This window comes from Anopheles stephensi, chromosome 2 (genome assembly GCF_013141755.1).
Source record: "Anopheles stephensi strain Indian chromosome 2, UCI_ANSTEP_V1.0, whole genome shotgun sequence".
NCBI classification, from domain to species: Eukaryota; Metazoa; Arthropoda; class Insecta; order Diptera; family Culicidae; genus Anopheles; species Anopheles stephensi.
The window spans coordinates 85,666,588-85,682,944 of record NC_050202.1 but is presented as its reverse complement, the minus strand read 5'-3'; the positions used below and the strand labels follow the sequence as shown (position 1 = coordinate 85,682,944).

Genomic DNA, 16,357 nt, shown 5'->3' with positions numbered 1-16,357 from the left:
CAGATACACGTCTAGCCCAAAACTAAGCCAGACGTCACGGGTTCGAATCTCTTGAAGATCCATAACTCTGTATAGTGGAGAGAAGCTGTAAACTAATAAAAAATGATTGAAGACTACTCTATGCTTCCATCGCTGTGAGAAAACGAAAAGAAAGCCCCTCACCATTGTTTACTATTGTTTTGCACTCACTGTACGGCTTTGTTTAGGCAAATAATCTCTCAAGCCAGCACCAAAAACTGAAAGTAGCAGCGATTCGCGACCATTGCACATTTTGTTTTGTATTCGCGCTCACCTGACAGTAGCTTCCATGATGGAAGAGAAATTATGAATGATAAATTATTTATTAAAATGACCATTTTTAATGCTACTTGCTTCGATCCTTAATTACCAGTCCAGTATTAGTGGAAGGCATCTGAAATTTTTCCTAACTGAGTACAAGATTCCATTATATGGTTGCAACATTCTACAATGGACTTGTTCGACGATAATCAAGCACAGGGTGTTGCGGCAATGATTCTTTCTACCCTGATCTGGGTCACCAAGAGGTAGACCGCTAATCGAGTCTTCCACACGATAGGACCAGCGTTCTAATCCCATCCAGACCGTCTTCGCGGTACGTAAGGATCTCTTTAAACGGCTTCGAATAACATTACACCAGAGAAGCCAAAATGATATACTAAATCCTCTTGGGGCGATTATGCCACAGAAGAAGACTTTTCCAGACTAATTATTACCAAATACGAAAATTGAATCTCATCATCACAAATTCAAACCATCCATACAATGGAGCCCACTCCAGCCGTGTAATTACCCTGCAGTTACCGAACCTTTGTGACCCTTGCTACACGCCCTTTGCCCAACATCGAACAAAGAAGCACCCGTGGCGTCGTAAACCCTTTTCTTCTCGCAACATTTAGCAACCGCCCGTTCGCTAGTACCGTGTCAAATAGGAGGGCTTACTCGCAGCAAAAACTTCACCAATTGATCCACCCAAAATGAAGGGACTGCGCGATGACCGGGACCGGACGATGGCTGCATGTAATCGGATTAGATTGGGTCAACAAAAAAAAAAAAACGCAATCATTGCGCAACGATATTGCATCTTGATCGTTCGTCGATAATCGTTGTCAATTAATCAATGGCCGCCCAGCTCTCCTTTCACCAGACAAAAAAAAATTTCGATTCAGATTTCGAACGAACAAAGGCAACGGTTTTTGTTGTTGTTGAAATACTCTCAATCACGATACTTGTACTTGATCTTGAAGAATGGAGTACCAAGGGGTAAGATTTATGTCTCCCACATTCCCGACACCCAATAAACGGGCAGAGAGAAGAGAGTTCTTATCTCATGCCGTGCATCGAAGAATTTCAAGAGCTGCGCCAATTCGAATTGCGAATTGCTCCGGCGTGGCGTTTTAAAGTTGCACGCAAAGTATGCGAAGTGGTGTTGGGTCTCCACGCGGTAGCAAACGTTTTATATTTCCCACCCAACTCACCCACATCATAAATCTTCAACCCTCAATGGGAGTTTCAATAAAACACGTGCAGTTTAACGGTGACAAATTTTTCGATTTTTTTATTTTTTTTATAGCTTTTTTATCCTCGGTTACGGTTTCTGCTTGAGTTGAACAAAAACTTGATCCCTTGCTTGATAGGTTGCAAAGGACGGGAGAAGGAGATAAAGAGAGATATTTACATGGAAAAAAACAGAACAGTGGAACTGTTTTTTTTTTGTGTTGGTGTCCTCAGATCACTACCGTGGACCGTGCGCGTGGTGTCATGGAGTGGTGTATGACAGCACGGCCCACACAAACCACCTGTCCGGCGATGCATCCGTGAGATCGGCAAGCGTCCGGTGCGATGCCGGTGCGCCTATCGATTCCACGGATGCATCGTGTTGTCCCAAGCCGTTCCTGACAGGTGGTTATCCTCGCTCGCAGATGTTATGGGTTGGCGTGGAGATGTTGCGTGTTTTTTCCATGTGTGCTTTACGTGCATTTGCCTGTGTTTCGCGTGTGTTTTCGTATCGTCCGGTGTCCAATGGTATGCGATTTCCCCGGTGGAAGGGTGTTTTCCCCCCGGGAGGTTTTCGTCCATTTTTTAAGTCGTTAATGATATCCAGCGTGCCGGACGAGAGAGGGTCCGGCACGTTGGATACTGGTGTACACGGGTTGCGCGGGTGCACGGTACTAGCGCGTTCCCGTGCGGGACGGCTTAGAACGGAGCACCGTACGAGCCGGATGGGCGCGACGGAGCACCGTACGAGCCGGACGGAGCCGATGGAGCACCGTACGAACCGGACGGGACCGAAGCGGACGAGGTCTGCAGGAACTGAGCCACCTGGATGGCCTGCTTCACACCCTCGAGATCGATACCGACGACACGCTGACCACCGGACGGGACACCGTAGCTGGATGACGGTGGTCCATACGAACCGGACGGTGCTCCGTAGCTACCAGACGGGGCCGACGGGTATCCGCCACCGAATCCACCGGACGACGACGACGATTGGCTTTCCTCGCGGAGCAGAATTTGGCGGATCTCGTTCAGCAGCTGCGGGTCCACGTTCAGTCCCTCGGAGGTTTGAACTCCGGACGGAACGGCCTGATAGCCACCACCGCCGCTAGAGAAGGAGGACGAGCTGGAGAAGCTGCCGGCACTGGCAGCGTATCCGCCGCCGCCTCCGCTCGAGTATCCACCACCGCTGGAGTATCCGCCACCACCACCCTGGCTGTAGCCACCGCCGCCACCACCACCTCCGTGGCTGTAGCCACCGCCGCTGCTTCCTCCATGTCCACCGGACGGGCGGTTATAGCTGTACGGTGACGGTGGTTCCGCAACGGCAACGGCGGCCAGTGAGGCGAACGCCAAAAACTGCAACAACCAAAAGAAAATTCGTGCGATTAACATCTCCACCGCTTAAGTAATTTCCGTTTGAGCTACAGTAAGGGGTGAGTGTTTGTGCTTGTGTTGCTAGAGAGAATCAAGACTTTCTTAACCGGACGCACTGTTACGTCCCGGAACGGAACACTGAGGGGGGGGGGGGGGGCTTTTAACGTAAGAGTCAGCAAGCAGTTGAATGGGCAAGTAGGCTACTCAAGAATGACAGCTAATCCCTCGTTTACGTTGCCAGGGCTTTTCCAGTGAGCATGTGATGCACTTTTGCTTCCGTAATCGGTATCACACCCACTTCAATCCACTCCAGGAGAGTGGACTTCCAGGGACGACACGGTGGTCAGCGTCAGAAGTGGGTGTTCTCTAATTATAGAACAAAATTGCAACTAATCAACACCACGGTAATATATGCACACTAGCACGGGCAGACATACACAAACACGCACCGCTCCACTTAACGTAATTCCACAATGACACTAGCAACCAAATTTCGCACCAGATGGCGCTACTTACCACGGCAAAGCTGTTCATTTCACTTAAGATAGATAGAAAAAACACGGGGACTAAAATTTAGATGTTTACTGAAGCGAGTGTTGTGACCGAGTGTGCCTGCTGCTGGCCAAATTGCAGTCTTTATACCCAAACCCGAAACCCTCCGCTGCTGCTGGTGGTGGTCGTCCTCGTCCGGTGTGGCGTTACTGTAGGGGCTCTCCCGAAAAAAACAAAAACAAAAAAGAAGACACTGACTCCGCCACCAACTCCAGCGCGCCAGCCATCGGGCATCGGGGAGCGTGGAGTATATCTCGTTATGTGCTGGCGGGCCCACCAAAACACGAGTGAGTGAGTCAGTGAGGTCGCTTTTTTTTTGCTGTGCTTGTTGTTGCCTCGGCGTTGTTTAGCTGCTCCTCATTGCTATTTTTATTATTTTCTCCCCTTTTCGCTCACCCAGGTTCACTTTCGTTCGGCATCCCACTTTTTGGCCGGGTCTCGTTCATCCTTTCCCTTTCCAGCGGAGCGTGCGGATCTCCGGGCGGGCCAATCGTCGGGTACGTGAACCTTCTTTCTCGCTGCTGGCTAGCGTGTCTAGTGCTCTCCTCGGGTGCTCGGATTTCCCCCCGCAGTTTTTTTTTTCTTCTTGTCAGCGCAACAGCTACCGTTGTTGTACCGTGCAGTTGAACGCGCGCGAGCGCAAGCCCGATAAACCTCCAAGTACTCCCCACACAGCACCGGGAGGGATCCCTCTCATCTCAAGGGTCCGCTCATCACGGCGGCGGCGGCGGCGTCGCAAGCTTTCGTGCTGGAGTTTTTTTTTCTTGTTGATGTTTCGTACATACAATTTGGATAGGCAGGCATGCAATTCCCGGACGAGCCGTAAGCTTTCGGCGGTTCTTCTACGCTTCTTCACAGCCGTTGCGCCAACGGAGATTGCATCCCACCATTGCTATACGGCGAAACCTTCCCAACCTGAATCTGTGCAAACATCTCGTGTCTCGCTGAAAATACGCAGTGGGAGACAGCAGTTTGATAGTTTATCTTTGACTATTCTTCTTCTTTCACTTTCCACTCGCTTTCCACTGCATCTTGATGCTGTCCCCCTGTTTGCCGCCATTTCCCTGGGGGTCCCTCGGGTGCTGTGCATGCATTCCGCTGGCGCAGATATTTGGCGCTTTATCTTTCGTTCGGTTTTTATTAGTTACGTTATTTGCAGAAAGCATCCTCTGCCACACGATGCCATCTCTTCTGCCTTGGGGGGTGGGTTGAGTGTAGCGATTGTTTCATGATTTTACCACCCTACCTACTACTTCTACCTTTCTTCTGGACACTTTTTCACGGTGGATCACTTTCGGAATTTATTGCCGAAGACTCCGTGCGAACTGGCTTCCGTCCCCAATCACCGTTCCCACCGGGGTGGTACAGGAAAGCCCTATCATTATGCGCAACGACCAACACCGAACCAACCTGGCTTGGGCTGGCCGGAGTGACCCACGCGAGCAGGCGGTGAATGTCGCCATCAGTTGCGGGAGGTTCTGCAGATTCACAGTCACATGCGTGTGTGTGCTGGCAGATGATCGTGATCATATCGTATTCAACGTCGTGTGAAACTGGTTCCTAGCCAACAGCACCGTACGTAAGTGAGAGCATACGCGAAATCTGGTTGAAGTACACCGCGAAAGCGAGGTGTAATTGAAGTGCGTTAAGAGTTACGATCGCGTTTACGATCACATTTACCTACGATTTAGTTTCAATTAAAGTTTGCACACACAACAACAGCAACAACCCGGATGAGGAGGATGATAGTGTCAGGCTACTTATTTACATGGCGCCAGACTTCACCCACCAAAACCAGTTAGTACCAGAGCTCGCGAATGGGAATGTTTTTTTTTTAACGGTGACAAATTTTCTATTTATTTTTCAATTTTTTTGCGCTGCTTTTAATTTTCTACTGTTTTGCTTCTTTCTCGCCCAAAGATCTTCCCGCCTAGTGGCGTGGAGGTCCGTAAGAACCGCTGGGTGGCTGCTGAGGCTGATCACCCTGCCAGTACTCGGCCAGCTGGATGCTCTGGACGGGCTGCTCCAGCATCAGACCAACGATGCGGTCCGTGTTGCGCGGTGGACCGTACGACGTGCTGGCACCACCGTTCGAGCCTCCGTTGGCCGAGGCGGATTCCGTTTCGTGCTGCAGCAAAACCATCTTCACCTGTTCCAGCAGCTGAGGGTCGACCATCAAACCTTCCATCGTTTGGGGACCGGTCGGTTTCTGGAGCAGTGGTCCAGAACCGCCGCCGTTACCGCCGCCGATTCCCCCACCTCCGTTGCCGTATCCTCCGTTGCCGCCGTTACCGCCACCACCGTTGCTGTAGCCACCGTTGCCACCGCCATTTCCACCCCAGCCTCCATTACCGCCGGGCAGGGGAGCTTCGGCCAGAGCTACAGCCGCCAGGGCCACACACTGCATGGAGAGAATCGGAACGGTTAGAACGGATTAGAATGGATCGTCGTTGCATTGCTCTGGGATTTTTGAGGTGCCTACGAGTTCTAGTGCGAGATCAATTTAGTTAAAACTTGTGATGGGATTGGATACTTTGCCCCTAGACTAGTCGATCCAGTTTTGCTCTTTGCTGCTGTGATTCAGTCTACCACTGTAGCCTCCAGGTAAGACTACCAGGAACCGAACCAACATTGGTTGTCATCCTGGTTAATATGGTCTTGAGCATATTCTTACAAGTTCTAACAAATTCTGAAATGTTCTGAATCTTTCCATCTCAACCTCAGCCTTAGGACAAATGACCCTACTACGAGCAGCCAGAAATGACATCCCAGGATTTGTCGGGAAGAGACGACTGAGTTTGTACCAGGTCAATCCAGGATTTTGTTTTATTTTTTGGTCAAGAGCGAATCACACGATCCAGCTGTATCTTCCCATCACTAGTTGGAACTTCGAACACAAGTCCGATCGGTAGCTGCAGTGAGTTTGAGTACAACTTGGTGTTCTGTGTCGCAACTTCCATCGGAAATCTTCAATAGAACACGAACGCCTCACACCAGGTAAGAAACCTTCACTAGCGATCACGACGTTTGCTACCAGAATTAACATATTCACACACGAAACACTCACTTCACATCAGAACACACAACTTACCACAAAGGCAACACTGAAAGCGCGCATCTTCTACTGCTGCTGCTGCTGCTGTTTAGCTAGTTCTACCCTTACAATCGAACGCCACTCGACAGAATGTGCTGACTGGACGATTGTTCCGACGGATTTATACCATCAAATCGCCGGTTCGGATGTATCCTTGAGCAGTAAGATGGCCCCCCTATTCCGATCCGGCGACCCGATACGGTGCGGTGTATCGTTACAGTCTACAGGCACGTAACGTAGCGCCGTAAAATCCGATCCGTGCGCGGCCGAACTTAATTGTCCTAGTAAGAACGACGCGCCGAATGCGTCGAATTTTGGACGGAGACAGAGCGGGGGGGGGGGGGGGGGGGTGGCTTTGGAGAAGCGGAAGATGAGCACCGAGCTCGAGCGGACGTTACCGTTTCCATACATGGTACCCAACATGGTTGGTTGCCTGGTGTGCTGCACACGAATTAATTTCAGCGAAGATTTGTGATTGTTTTTCCATGTTGCGCTCGGTTCCGCTCGTCCTTCCTTGCGTGCGCGCATTACCGATCGCGCAACCGGGACATAATAGACAAGGGGGGGTTAGTGTGTCTATCAACACACACACACACACATGTCCCGATCCGTGCGGTGATGGCCAACAGTCCAGATGATGGCCATCGCGACAGGTAGCAGCATTCCTTCTTTTTTTTTTTTATTCGTCGCCTCTTCTTGGTGATTTTTGTGTTCAGATTTACCATCTCCTGCCAGACAGCCGAAACTATCGAATTAGCAAAGGCTGTTACACCGAGGCCGAGGCTGGCTGGCTGGACGGTGGATTTTCGGCCAGCAGGGTCCGTGCATAGACTCTGTATCGGATAATGCACAAATTGGCACATGGCACCGTTAGTGACCATGTTGTCGTCGTGCGGTGTTGCGGTGAGGTGAGGTGAGGTTGCGATGATGAACCCTCTAATTCACCAAATATGCACACGCAGCGCGCGCGCTACGGATTGGAGTGTGTGTGTGTCAAGCACCATCTTCAAGAGCCATTTAGCAAGACATCGCCGATCGTACTTTATTATCGCAGCTGTGGTTTTGCCGGCGATGGTTGTTTGTTGGTACATCATCACTTCCCCAGCTCCAGGCCAAAGGGGGGAAAGGTGTAGAGGGTGCACCGGGCAATGGCCCTCGAAAGCCGCGCATCTTCGGTGACCTCCGGATTGCGGTCATAGGTCTCGTGACGTTGTGTGATCGATGGTCAATTGATTTACACCGCGCAGCGTAATTATCCTACGAAGAGTTTATTTACTCTACTTGGGTTAGCAATATTAGAGACTTCTCTGGATATTATATTCCTCAAACAAAGCACAAAATTGATTGACATCTCATTTAGTAGCTTTCCGAGCAAGCACGTGCTTAACGACAGCAACAAATGTCGCCAACTCTCTGATGTAATGGCTAAACCCCGCAAGGAAACAATGTACATGATACACCATTACGACGTACTGAGTAAAGAGATGTGGAGTGTGAGATCGTTTTAACGATCGTTTCCTCGGAAGCTGCCCATAATTAAGAGAACTCGAGCTAAATTAAACTCCACCTTTTGTGGCTGCCGGCGATCGTTAAACACTGCCACTGACGAGGACGTCGTCATATCGTCTCCGCGAGACTCTTGTCTCTTGCGACTTATTTTAAAATACACCCGTATCGAAAATGACACATTACTTGCACTCAAACTGATCCCGCCCAAAACTAACCCTGGGCTGCATCAGATGTTAAAATAATTGTCTCTAATTAACATTTCTCCTCGGTCGCTCTAAAGTCGTGCGCTCGGTCAGTTATACAACCATGATCCCTCCCTACACCGCGAGATCAGCCGCTTCTTACTTCTTGATCATCTCCAACTCCGTCCTCCAACAAACGCGCATTATACGTCTCAACCTGGACGGACGGGCGGCAGCAGAACTGAAACAAAAAAAAAGAAGCCCCAAACGAATTCAACCCCTTTTCAATTCAAGGCGAAATGCAAACTATTAAACCTGATCTAATGGATAATGTGTGTTTGCGTGGTGGGGATGGTTTTTTCTTGCCGAATTCAATTGAGTTGGTTTTTTGTTTTGGGGGGGATGAATTGCAGAATTATTTTTCGCACCCTTCATCGGCGATGATTTTATCCGGCGCACATACGGAAACAAACATCCGATCCGGAAGGAATCTGTATGCCGTTTATGTTTTGACCAGCGTCGGTCTGGTAATAGATACACGAACGTAATTAGCTTGATCCGGATCGGCACACATACCCAATGTATGCATCACACAAGAACTGTGAGCTGATCTTGGTGGTGGTAGAGGTATATAATAATGCTGCTGCTCTTTCGGATTGATAGATTGACCGTAAGGTCATGGAGCAGCGTCTGTCCGAAACAATTACACTCCACGCCACAGTGAAGGGAGAGAATCACGCTAAACAAACGATCGTTACCGAATGCGAGCCTGTTTCTCCATCGATTTAAACCGGTTAGGTTAGAAAAGGCTTTCCATCCCGAAAAAGAAAGCACTCCGAGAGCGCAGGGTTTTCCTGAAAATAGCAACTTTAACCTTTCCTCCCTCCTCCGCGGTGCGTCCCGCGATCTTCCCCAGCACACATTTGCATCAAACGATCGATCCGCACGAAGCGAAGAAGAACATTGTTGCATCGTAGCGCATCGTAAATCGTGCCATGATGATGGTGGTCTCTCGTTACGGGAGGTTCGTCGCTTACGGCTGCACTCGAGTCGTTTGATCGTCACGCGATCGTCGTTGCAGCAAACCGACTCGAATGCACGATTAGTATGTGACACAAACACACGTTTCGATTGGGGTGGTGGGCTCGTTTATGCGAATTTCATGTTCATTTGCTCACCTCCCTCTTGCGACTTCCTGCGCGTACCGTTTAGCAACACAGGAGAACGCAATTATGGTTCTGAGCAACAACACTTTCTCCTTCCGTAAATTTGACATCTCCAATTATTAATCGCTCGCCTTGAAATGGGCTCCTTCTATGGAGTGAGCCATTTCGTTGCCAATTTAACGGTAGCGTGGCAAATTTTCTTATTACGAGCATTCAGTCTCCCCCTTTCGAGACGTTCGAGCGAGAGAGAGCACACAATCGTCACCCCGAAGCGGATTAGTGAACCCCCCTCTTCACCTTTTGGATGTACGATGCGATAATGCACACTAATGGTGCAGCGTAGTTGGCTTGCATCGGTTGGTCCGGAGACTGTTGTGACCATTAAAAAAAAAACCCTCCCCGGGACAGTTATCCAACGTGAATCGTTTCCCAAGTACCGGTAAAGTGCACCGAGCACAGTGTACGGTTTCGTGAGATAAGAAAGACGAGTTAAGCTCATCTTGAAGCTTCCGGGAGTGCTTTTTTTCCATGCTGCCCCTTCAGATGGGTACATTCGGCTGCATTCTCCACAAGTGACATACACACACACACACAGTCGGTGGCCCTTTTTGCCGGTTTCCCATCGCAAACGTTCCTCCCGGGGTACGCGATCGTCGTCGTCGTGTGGGCAGCTTTGATTTGATACACGCTGCTCGTTTCGTAACGGCAGCCCACCGTCGTACCGTTTATTGCACCGGGCGCACTGGACAGCAAGCACCACAAGAAGCGTTGCAAAATTTGCATCTCCGCGACATCGTGTGTGCGAGACGTGCTTATGGAAATTCTCACGCAAAATCCGTACACAAAAAGCTCCCTAATTTCATCATCACTAGCAACAACCGCCTTAGCTTTAAAATAAAGGTACTTGTTGAGGATTGATTAACAGCTTTTGTATGTGAAGACAGCATGAAAAGATTCTTTTGTTCGACGCGTTCGACGCGAAACATTAGCCTCATTCACGTCGTTGCAGCGAACGAAAACTGGTGCACCACCACGAAATGGTATCGGCGCACTGGACGCACGGGTGAACGCTTAAGTGAGTTCCTCGAGGGGGTGGCGACTAGCAATACGATGTGCTGGTGCGCATATTTATCAGCCCTCGTTCATCTCTGCTTCTTTTCTCGCACCCGCAGGCGCACATTTTCGGACCCCAAACTATGGACCCCATTTGGAACGGTTTGGAAACACGCCGATTAAGCGATAATAGTAGACAAACAAATCAGATCGCGCCCATTATGTTGTCTGCACCGCTATTTCTGTCGTGTACTATTAGTAGCTAGCGCTGGTAGTGGCAAAGGAAAATTTATGTTCATGTTTTAAGATTAATTTAAGTGATTTTTGTTTTGTTGTTGCACCACTCGCGATCATTTTTATTTGACGCGTGCAGATTTATGACATAAATGCGCGTAATGGATGCAATTGAATATTTCCCACATACGATACACACGATCCCCCCCCAGCGAAGATTCTCCCCTTGCATCAGGTCAATCATTAATCATACACTGGCGGTACGATGATGGGCTGTTGGATGATAAATGTTGCAATGCACAAGCGCCTTCGCAGCATTCCAAAAGAGAATGTACTGGTTTATTGCCTCGGGAGCTTCGCGAACATTTTATAGTACTAAAATTAAATTAAATAAAACGCTGTCACTAATTAAGATTTACCAATCAAATCCACACGATAAGACGAAGTTTCTGGTCTGGCCCTTCTAAGGATGAGCAAGCGCTCCCCCTTATCACTGATGACATTTTGGGTGGGCAAAAAATTGATTTTTTTCCCTCAATCAAACAACATTGAAAATTAGCGTGTTCGTAAAAGATTGTGGCCCGAGAGGAAAAAAAAAGTACCCGCTTAATTACCTCACCAGCCGCCGGGGTGTTCGATAACGGAACACTGGGGGCAAAAACGGCGATTCACCCGATCATCCCCAGACCTTGACCGACATATCCTTTCGATGCGTGGTGGTGACAGGGAACGATCATCATCATCGGCATTCGGTTATATTTAACCCCAAAGCACGTCGTAACCATCATTTGAAAGGAAAGGTAAGCAACAGAGAGAAAAAAAAGGCTCACACGTAGAGGGTAATTCGGACCTCTTCTTCATCGGTTGAAGTGGATCGTTTCTGTCTCTCTCTCTCTCTCTCTCTCTATCGCCGAGGCTTTGTGCCTCATTTGCGAACGATTATGAGAGTAAGTAAACAGACAGATTTGACCACATTAAGTGACACGGATCATTAGATGTATTGTAGGTACGCGCGCGGGCACATGATTGATGGTGCTGCTGATGGCGATGATGCTGGGGCGTCTGCAGGTGGCTGCTGGACCGCTCAAAAGGACAAGCTGGACCGGCTGCGGTAGACAAACAAAAATCTTGCGCACCTGAAAAACAATTTCAAGAAGGTGGCCCCCCGGATGACTTTCACAACGCGTGCTGTTTTGTGGGACGACAAAAGTGTGGCCACGATAATACTGTGCGCGCACACACTTTGCCGCAACGAGCTTAAGCATTCTTCAAAGCATTAGGAGCGGTAAAGAGGCAGCATCCCCCCCATTAAGCAGTTTTTCCTAAAGTTGCATCCTTAGGCAGCGAGAGAAAACTTACTTTATCGGTGGACGACCCCTTGCGCGCAGCTCGGTGGAGATTAGATTATGCAAGTGATGGAGGAGCTAAGCCCTGCTTCTTATGGTCGAGGTAGATAGTGGTATTGATCACCGTGCAGTAGTGGATTTGTTGCACAACGCATACCGTCCTATGAGGGTAGTTTCAAAATTCTATGCCCACATCATATGCATCTTCACGGCGCGGTAGAATTCCAATATCTTCATCGATCGATCGTCATTGGAGGAACTCTGGGAGAATTCAAATTCCACCGACACCGCGTGTCCGGTTATACCAAGTAGCCAACGGCCTCCAACCAATCTTATGCTACATGCCTCGACTACATCATCTCTCGTGAAAAAAAGGCACCAGTGCAACATCATGACGATTGCAGCTTTATTTCCTTTCCCTCCACAGATTCGGATTACCACTGCAGCCGAGCATCGATCACGGCTTAAGCTTCGACACAATCACTTCATGCAATCACCCTCCTTTTATGCTGTATGCCCCCTTCCCACACTACTACCACACAACCGGCCTATATCAGTCTGATGCGCCCAGTCAGACGGACGTCCCTCACTCATCGGTAAGTTAGTTCAATCCTGCCCATTTCTAATTTCTACATTAACAGCGTTACGCAATAGAGCGCCACGATGAGTTTTGATGTGCCCTGGCAGCCCGTGCAGTGCAATCTAGCTCCCCCAGAGCTCCCATCACAACAACAAGCTTCCATCCAGAGCGCGCCCATCAGCATCTTAATCGTGATCGTCATGCTCGAAATCTGTAACCGTTGTGTTACTGCCGCTGTTAAGGTCGGCTTATGTGATGCCGCTTCGGGACGGTGCTGATCCTCTCCTGATTCGCGTGTAGTCTGGGTTTGATGATGTACTAGAGCATGCAAAAATTGAAGGAAAACGATCTGAACTTTTAACCGTAGCTGAACTATGGTGAGCTCCTACCAAGTGTATGGAAGCTGCTTTGTATTGTTAGAATTTTAAATTAAATCGACGACCTTTACACACGACAGTACGGTCAGAACTCTCTGGGTTTAGTCAAGAGTTGCTCATCAATGCTGTATCTTCCTCAAAGACAAGGACTCTGTCCAACCTGGAGTTACGATCATACATGCATCGAGGATGCATGGTACAATTGACTAATTGAGATGAGTCCCATCCCAACGTGGAAGCGATTAGTCAACTATCTCCACTAGCCAGCTAAACATCTATCCATCCAGGTCCGATGGGGGAAGCTTCCAAATTCATTATTGGACCATTCAAAAAACGTCACGAGTGAACCAAAAATCGTGTACAAACAAATTACACTAAAATCATAACTCAAAGTGACGTTTCTCTAAATTGTAAATTAAATTTGTATGCCTACAACCAACCAAACACAACCACAGCCCATTACAACGAAGGCAAGCTTTCATTCATGCTTCTTCGCTCAATTCAATCGCTAGGAAAATGTAATCATCGTCGTGGGTTTTGTTGAGCCCCAGACCCAGAGTAGGAAGGCAGCGAGAAATTATGTTCATGAATCCGTCTCCCCTGGCCGCACCGAAAAACGGCTGGAGCGTCGAGGTCGTGAGCTCGTGAGGTTAATCATTGCACAGCAGCGTCGTCGTCGACTTTCCGCCGGTACATTCCCAGGAAAAGTTTGTGCAAGGCAGTACACGATCGACTGAGTTGCGCGGACGGTAATTGGACGGTGTGAGGAGGATGATGTCTGTGGTAGTAATGTTGTTCACGTTAATTGCCAGTTTGTCTTGCCATTGGGCAAAATAATAAGATGCAGTGACTCCAAGTGGAGATGAGTGTTGGTTAGGGCAATAAGTTGTATTTGCACATTTAAACTCAGTTGTTAAAAAACCAAAAAGCAAATCTCTGCCAACTGTCTGCTGTGTCTTCTCGTTGGCACGAATGCGGAACTTTCTCGAGTTGGTGACAATGGCGACACGTTAATGAGTAATAAAGTAAACAGTTTTACCGCCGCAATCGGAACACGTTCACCTATCAATACTATAGCATCATCCTCCAGCCAAAATTCCTCCTCCTTACTTGTGCGCGATCTTTATGGTCTGCAGGTTGGCCTCACGGTAGAAAGTGATAGTGAACCACGGCAAGTCACCGATCAACGCCATTCCGATCTTCCCCGTTCGATAGCAGCAGCAGCAGCAGCAGCAGGTGTTTCCAATTTAACCTTTGCCCTCTCTCTTTTCTTGAGGTAACTCACACACACACCTTCATCAACATTCGTTGGCAGATGCGAACCTTCCTTTCCAATCATTGCAATTTCATCAAACCACACACCACCTAATCTCCTAAAACACATGCTATGGGAGGAGGAGTAATGGATGGTGGGAGGGATACCAGCTCCGGAGGATGGACTTTATGGCCGACGTCCTCTAAAAAAGGTGGCTTGACAATGTGAAAGGTGGAAGCCGATGAGTACCCGGACAAGAATCTCACTGCTCGACGCTGCCCCAACACGATGGTGTGTGATGCAATTCCTGCCGATGGTAGTATCTGTCGCCGGTTCCAGCGTGTGAGGAGATCGCCACATCTCTCACATGCTTTTATCCCGTTTCTGTACCCCGCGCGATCATCACCGTGAAACGCCCGCGGGAACCAAGATTGGCAGTCGCGCCGTCTTGAACACGATACAGTCGGAAAAGATCGTTCGAACATCCGAACACACGCACATCAAAGGATGTCCATTTACGATTGCATCACACCGAGGATCGACTGATCTTAAACTGGTCTTCTCGGGAAGGGAACTTGGATGCATGTGCAAGAATCCATATAAGAGCGACCGAGTCTTCGAGAGTCCTCCAACATCACACCATTACTCTACTCACTTTGTTTTTAATTTTTGTACTTTAACCCAACTTGAAGGCATCTGGCACGGAGCAAATTCCAAGGTCCCATTATTTTGGAGGACTGCCTGTACCTAGATGTGGCTTTAATGACGCCTCAACGACAGTAGTCGTTTTTTCGCCTCAGCCCCGATATTTACTGCGGGAGTTCCTCACCGCCAATATTATGCGCCCATTTCAATCCGTGAAATACATTTTCCCACCCCTCTCCGGAGCTCTTTTTCTTATGGAAATACGCGCGCACTTTACCAATTCGTACCGCTTGTCACCCGGTTACGATACGGCTCACAGCAGCAGTGCGCGTACAGGGCAGATAGATGAACCTCAACAGTGGGAGCAAAAAAATGGAGCAGACAGATACCCCACCCCACCAGGCAGCAAGCGGGCGGGTGATCGGTATACGATGATCCACTTTTGCCATAGGTCAAGAAACAAAACGTAAAACAATGGATGAAGGACCGGGCACAATCTGCCCGGCGGGTGGATGGTGTTTATGATGATGGATAGCATCGAGCGGTACCTGCTGCCAGCTGCTGTCATTTCCCCGTGGCTCGTGATAAACCCGTTCCGACTCGAAGGGTGGAAAAAAGGTTGTTATACCTTTGTTTTACATCAACAAATCGTCGTGTACTTTTTGCGCGTGCGCACACCACGTAAACCTTCGCTGAACTGTGACATTTTTAAGGGTCGTAAAGTTCGCTTACTTTACAATAGTAGTAAGGGGATTGGGAGATAAACCAGCCGCGAACTATTGCAAGAGGTGTGACTTGAAAAAAAGGGCAGCAATTTATTCGAAAATGTATCGATAATATCAGTACTTTGAGTTACCTTTCTTAGGACCAAACTTATTTGCACGAAAGATGTTGCATATTTAAGTCATTCTTGGTAATAAGCAACTGTAACAGGATGTTGGATAATCGGTCGCTGACAACTTAACGGGGCTCGTGTGAAATGGACCAAACTCAAACAAAACAATGTGCTTGTATAGTGGGAGTGGATCTGCTGCGTGGTACTGGACAAACGAGGGACTGTAATGTAATGTGATCGTTACACCAACGACGTCGACAATGAGAAGGAAAGACCTGTAGTGGCCATAGCAGCCTCGTCTTTTCTCAATACTCGGTACTTCACCAAGATGCGACAATAATGAAATATAAAATGCAAGGCCCTACATTTCTAGAGAATAAAATAGACCCACAATGAGGAAATGAATGGCCACAGTGATTCTGTGGCCAGTACGCGGAAGATCAAGCATATCAAACCTCATAGGAAATCATTCTGAACCTGGCGAGTCCAATTCGCTGCATCATACTCATGGAGTTTCTTGGAGCGGATTCAGAACCTCGGGTTGGAGATTAACGAGGCGAAACCCAAAATGATGGTGGCACCACCATCTGTTCGCAGGAGTGACGTACAGATAGGTGACCGCTCCTTCGAAGTCGTG

At 48.6% G+C, this 16,357-nt stretch overlaps 2 protein-coding genes across 2 annotated transcripts; both read right to left on the bottom strand.

Moving 5' to 3' along the window:
• Nucleotides 1-1,548: 1,548 nt before the first annotated feature.
• On the bottom strand, nucleotides 1,549-3,610 carry LOC118503710 (keratin, type I cytoskeletal 9). The gene is made up of 2 exons (XM_036037274.1): nucleotides 3,409-3,610; nucleotides 1,549-2,874 (listed from the first exon to the last, which is right to left on the bottom strand). The coding sequence occupies exons 1-2, from the start codon at nucleotides 3,424-3,426 to the stop codon at nucleotides 2,215-2,217; spliced, it is 678 nt and encodes a 225-aa protein (XP_035893167.1). The 5' UTR covers nucleotides 3,427-3,610; the 3' UTR covers nucleotides 1,549-2,214.
• A 1,660-nt stretch (nucleotides 3,611-5,270) lies between these two features.
• LOC118503711 (ATP-dependent RNA helicase A-like) lies at nucleotides 5,271-6,682 on the bottom strand. The gene is made up of 2 exons (XM_036037275.1): nucleotides 6,536-6,682; nucleotides 5,271-5,845 (listed from the first exon to the last, which is right to left on the bottom strand). The coding sequence occupies exons 1-2, from the start codon at nucleotides 6,560-6,562 to the stop codon at nucleotides 5,375-5,377; spliced, it is 498 nt and encodes a 165-aa protein (XP_035893168.1). The 5' UTR covers nucleotides 6,563-6,682; the 3' UTR covers nucleotides 5,271-5,374.
• Nucleotides 6,683-16,357: the final 9,675 nt, after the last annotated feature.

Coding starts and splice junctions, on each gene's coding strand:
- LOC118503711 (XM_036037275.1), bottom strand. CDS start 6,562: ATGCGCGCTTTCAGTGTTGCCTTTGTG. Junction 5,846..6,535: donor CTTTCAGTGTTGCCTTTGTG/GTAAGTTGTGTG, acceptor CTCTCCATGCAG/TGTGTGGCCCTGGCGGCTGT.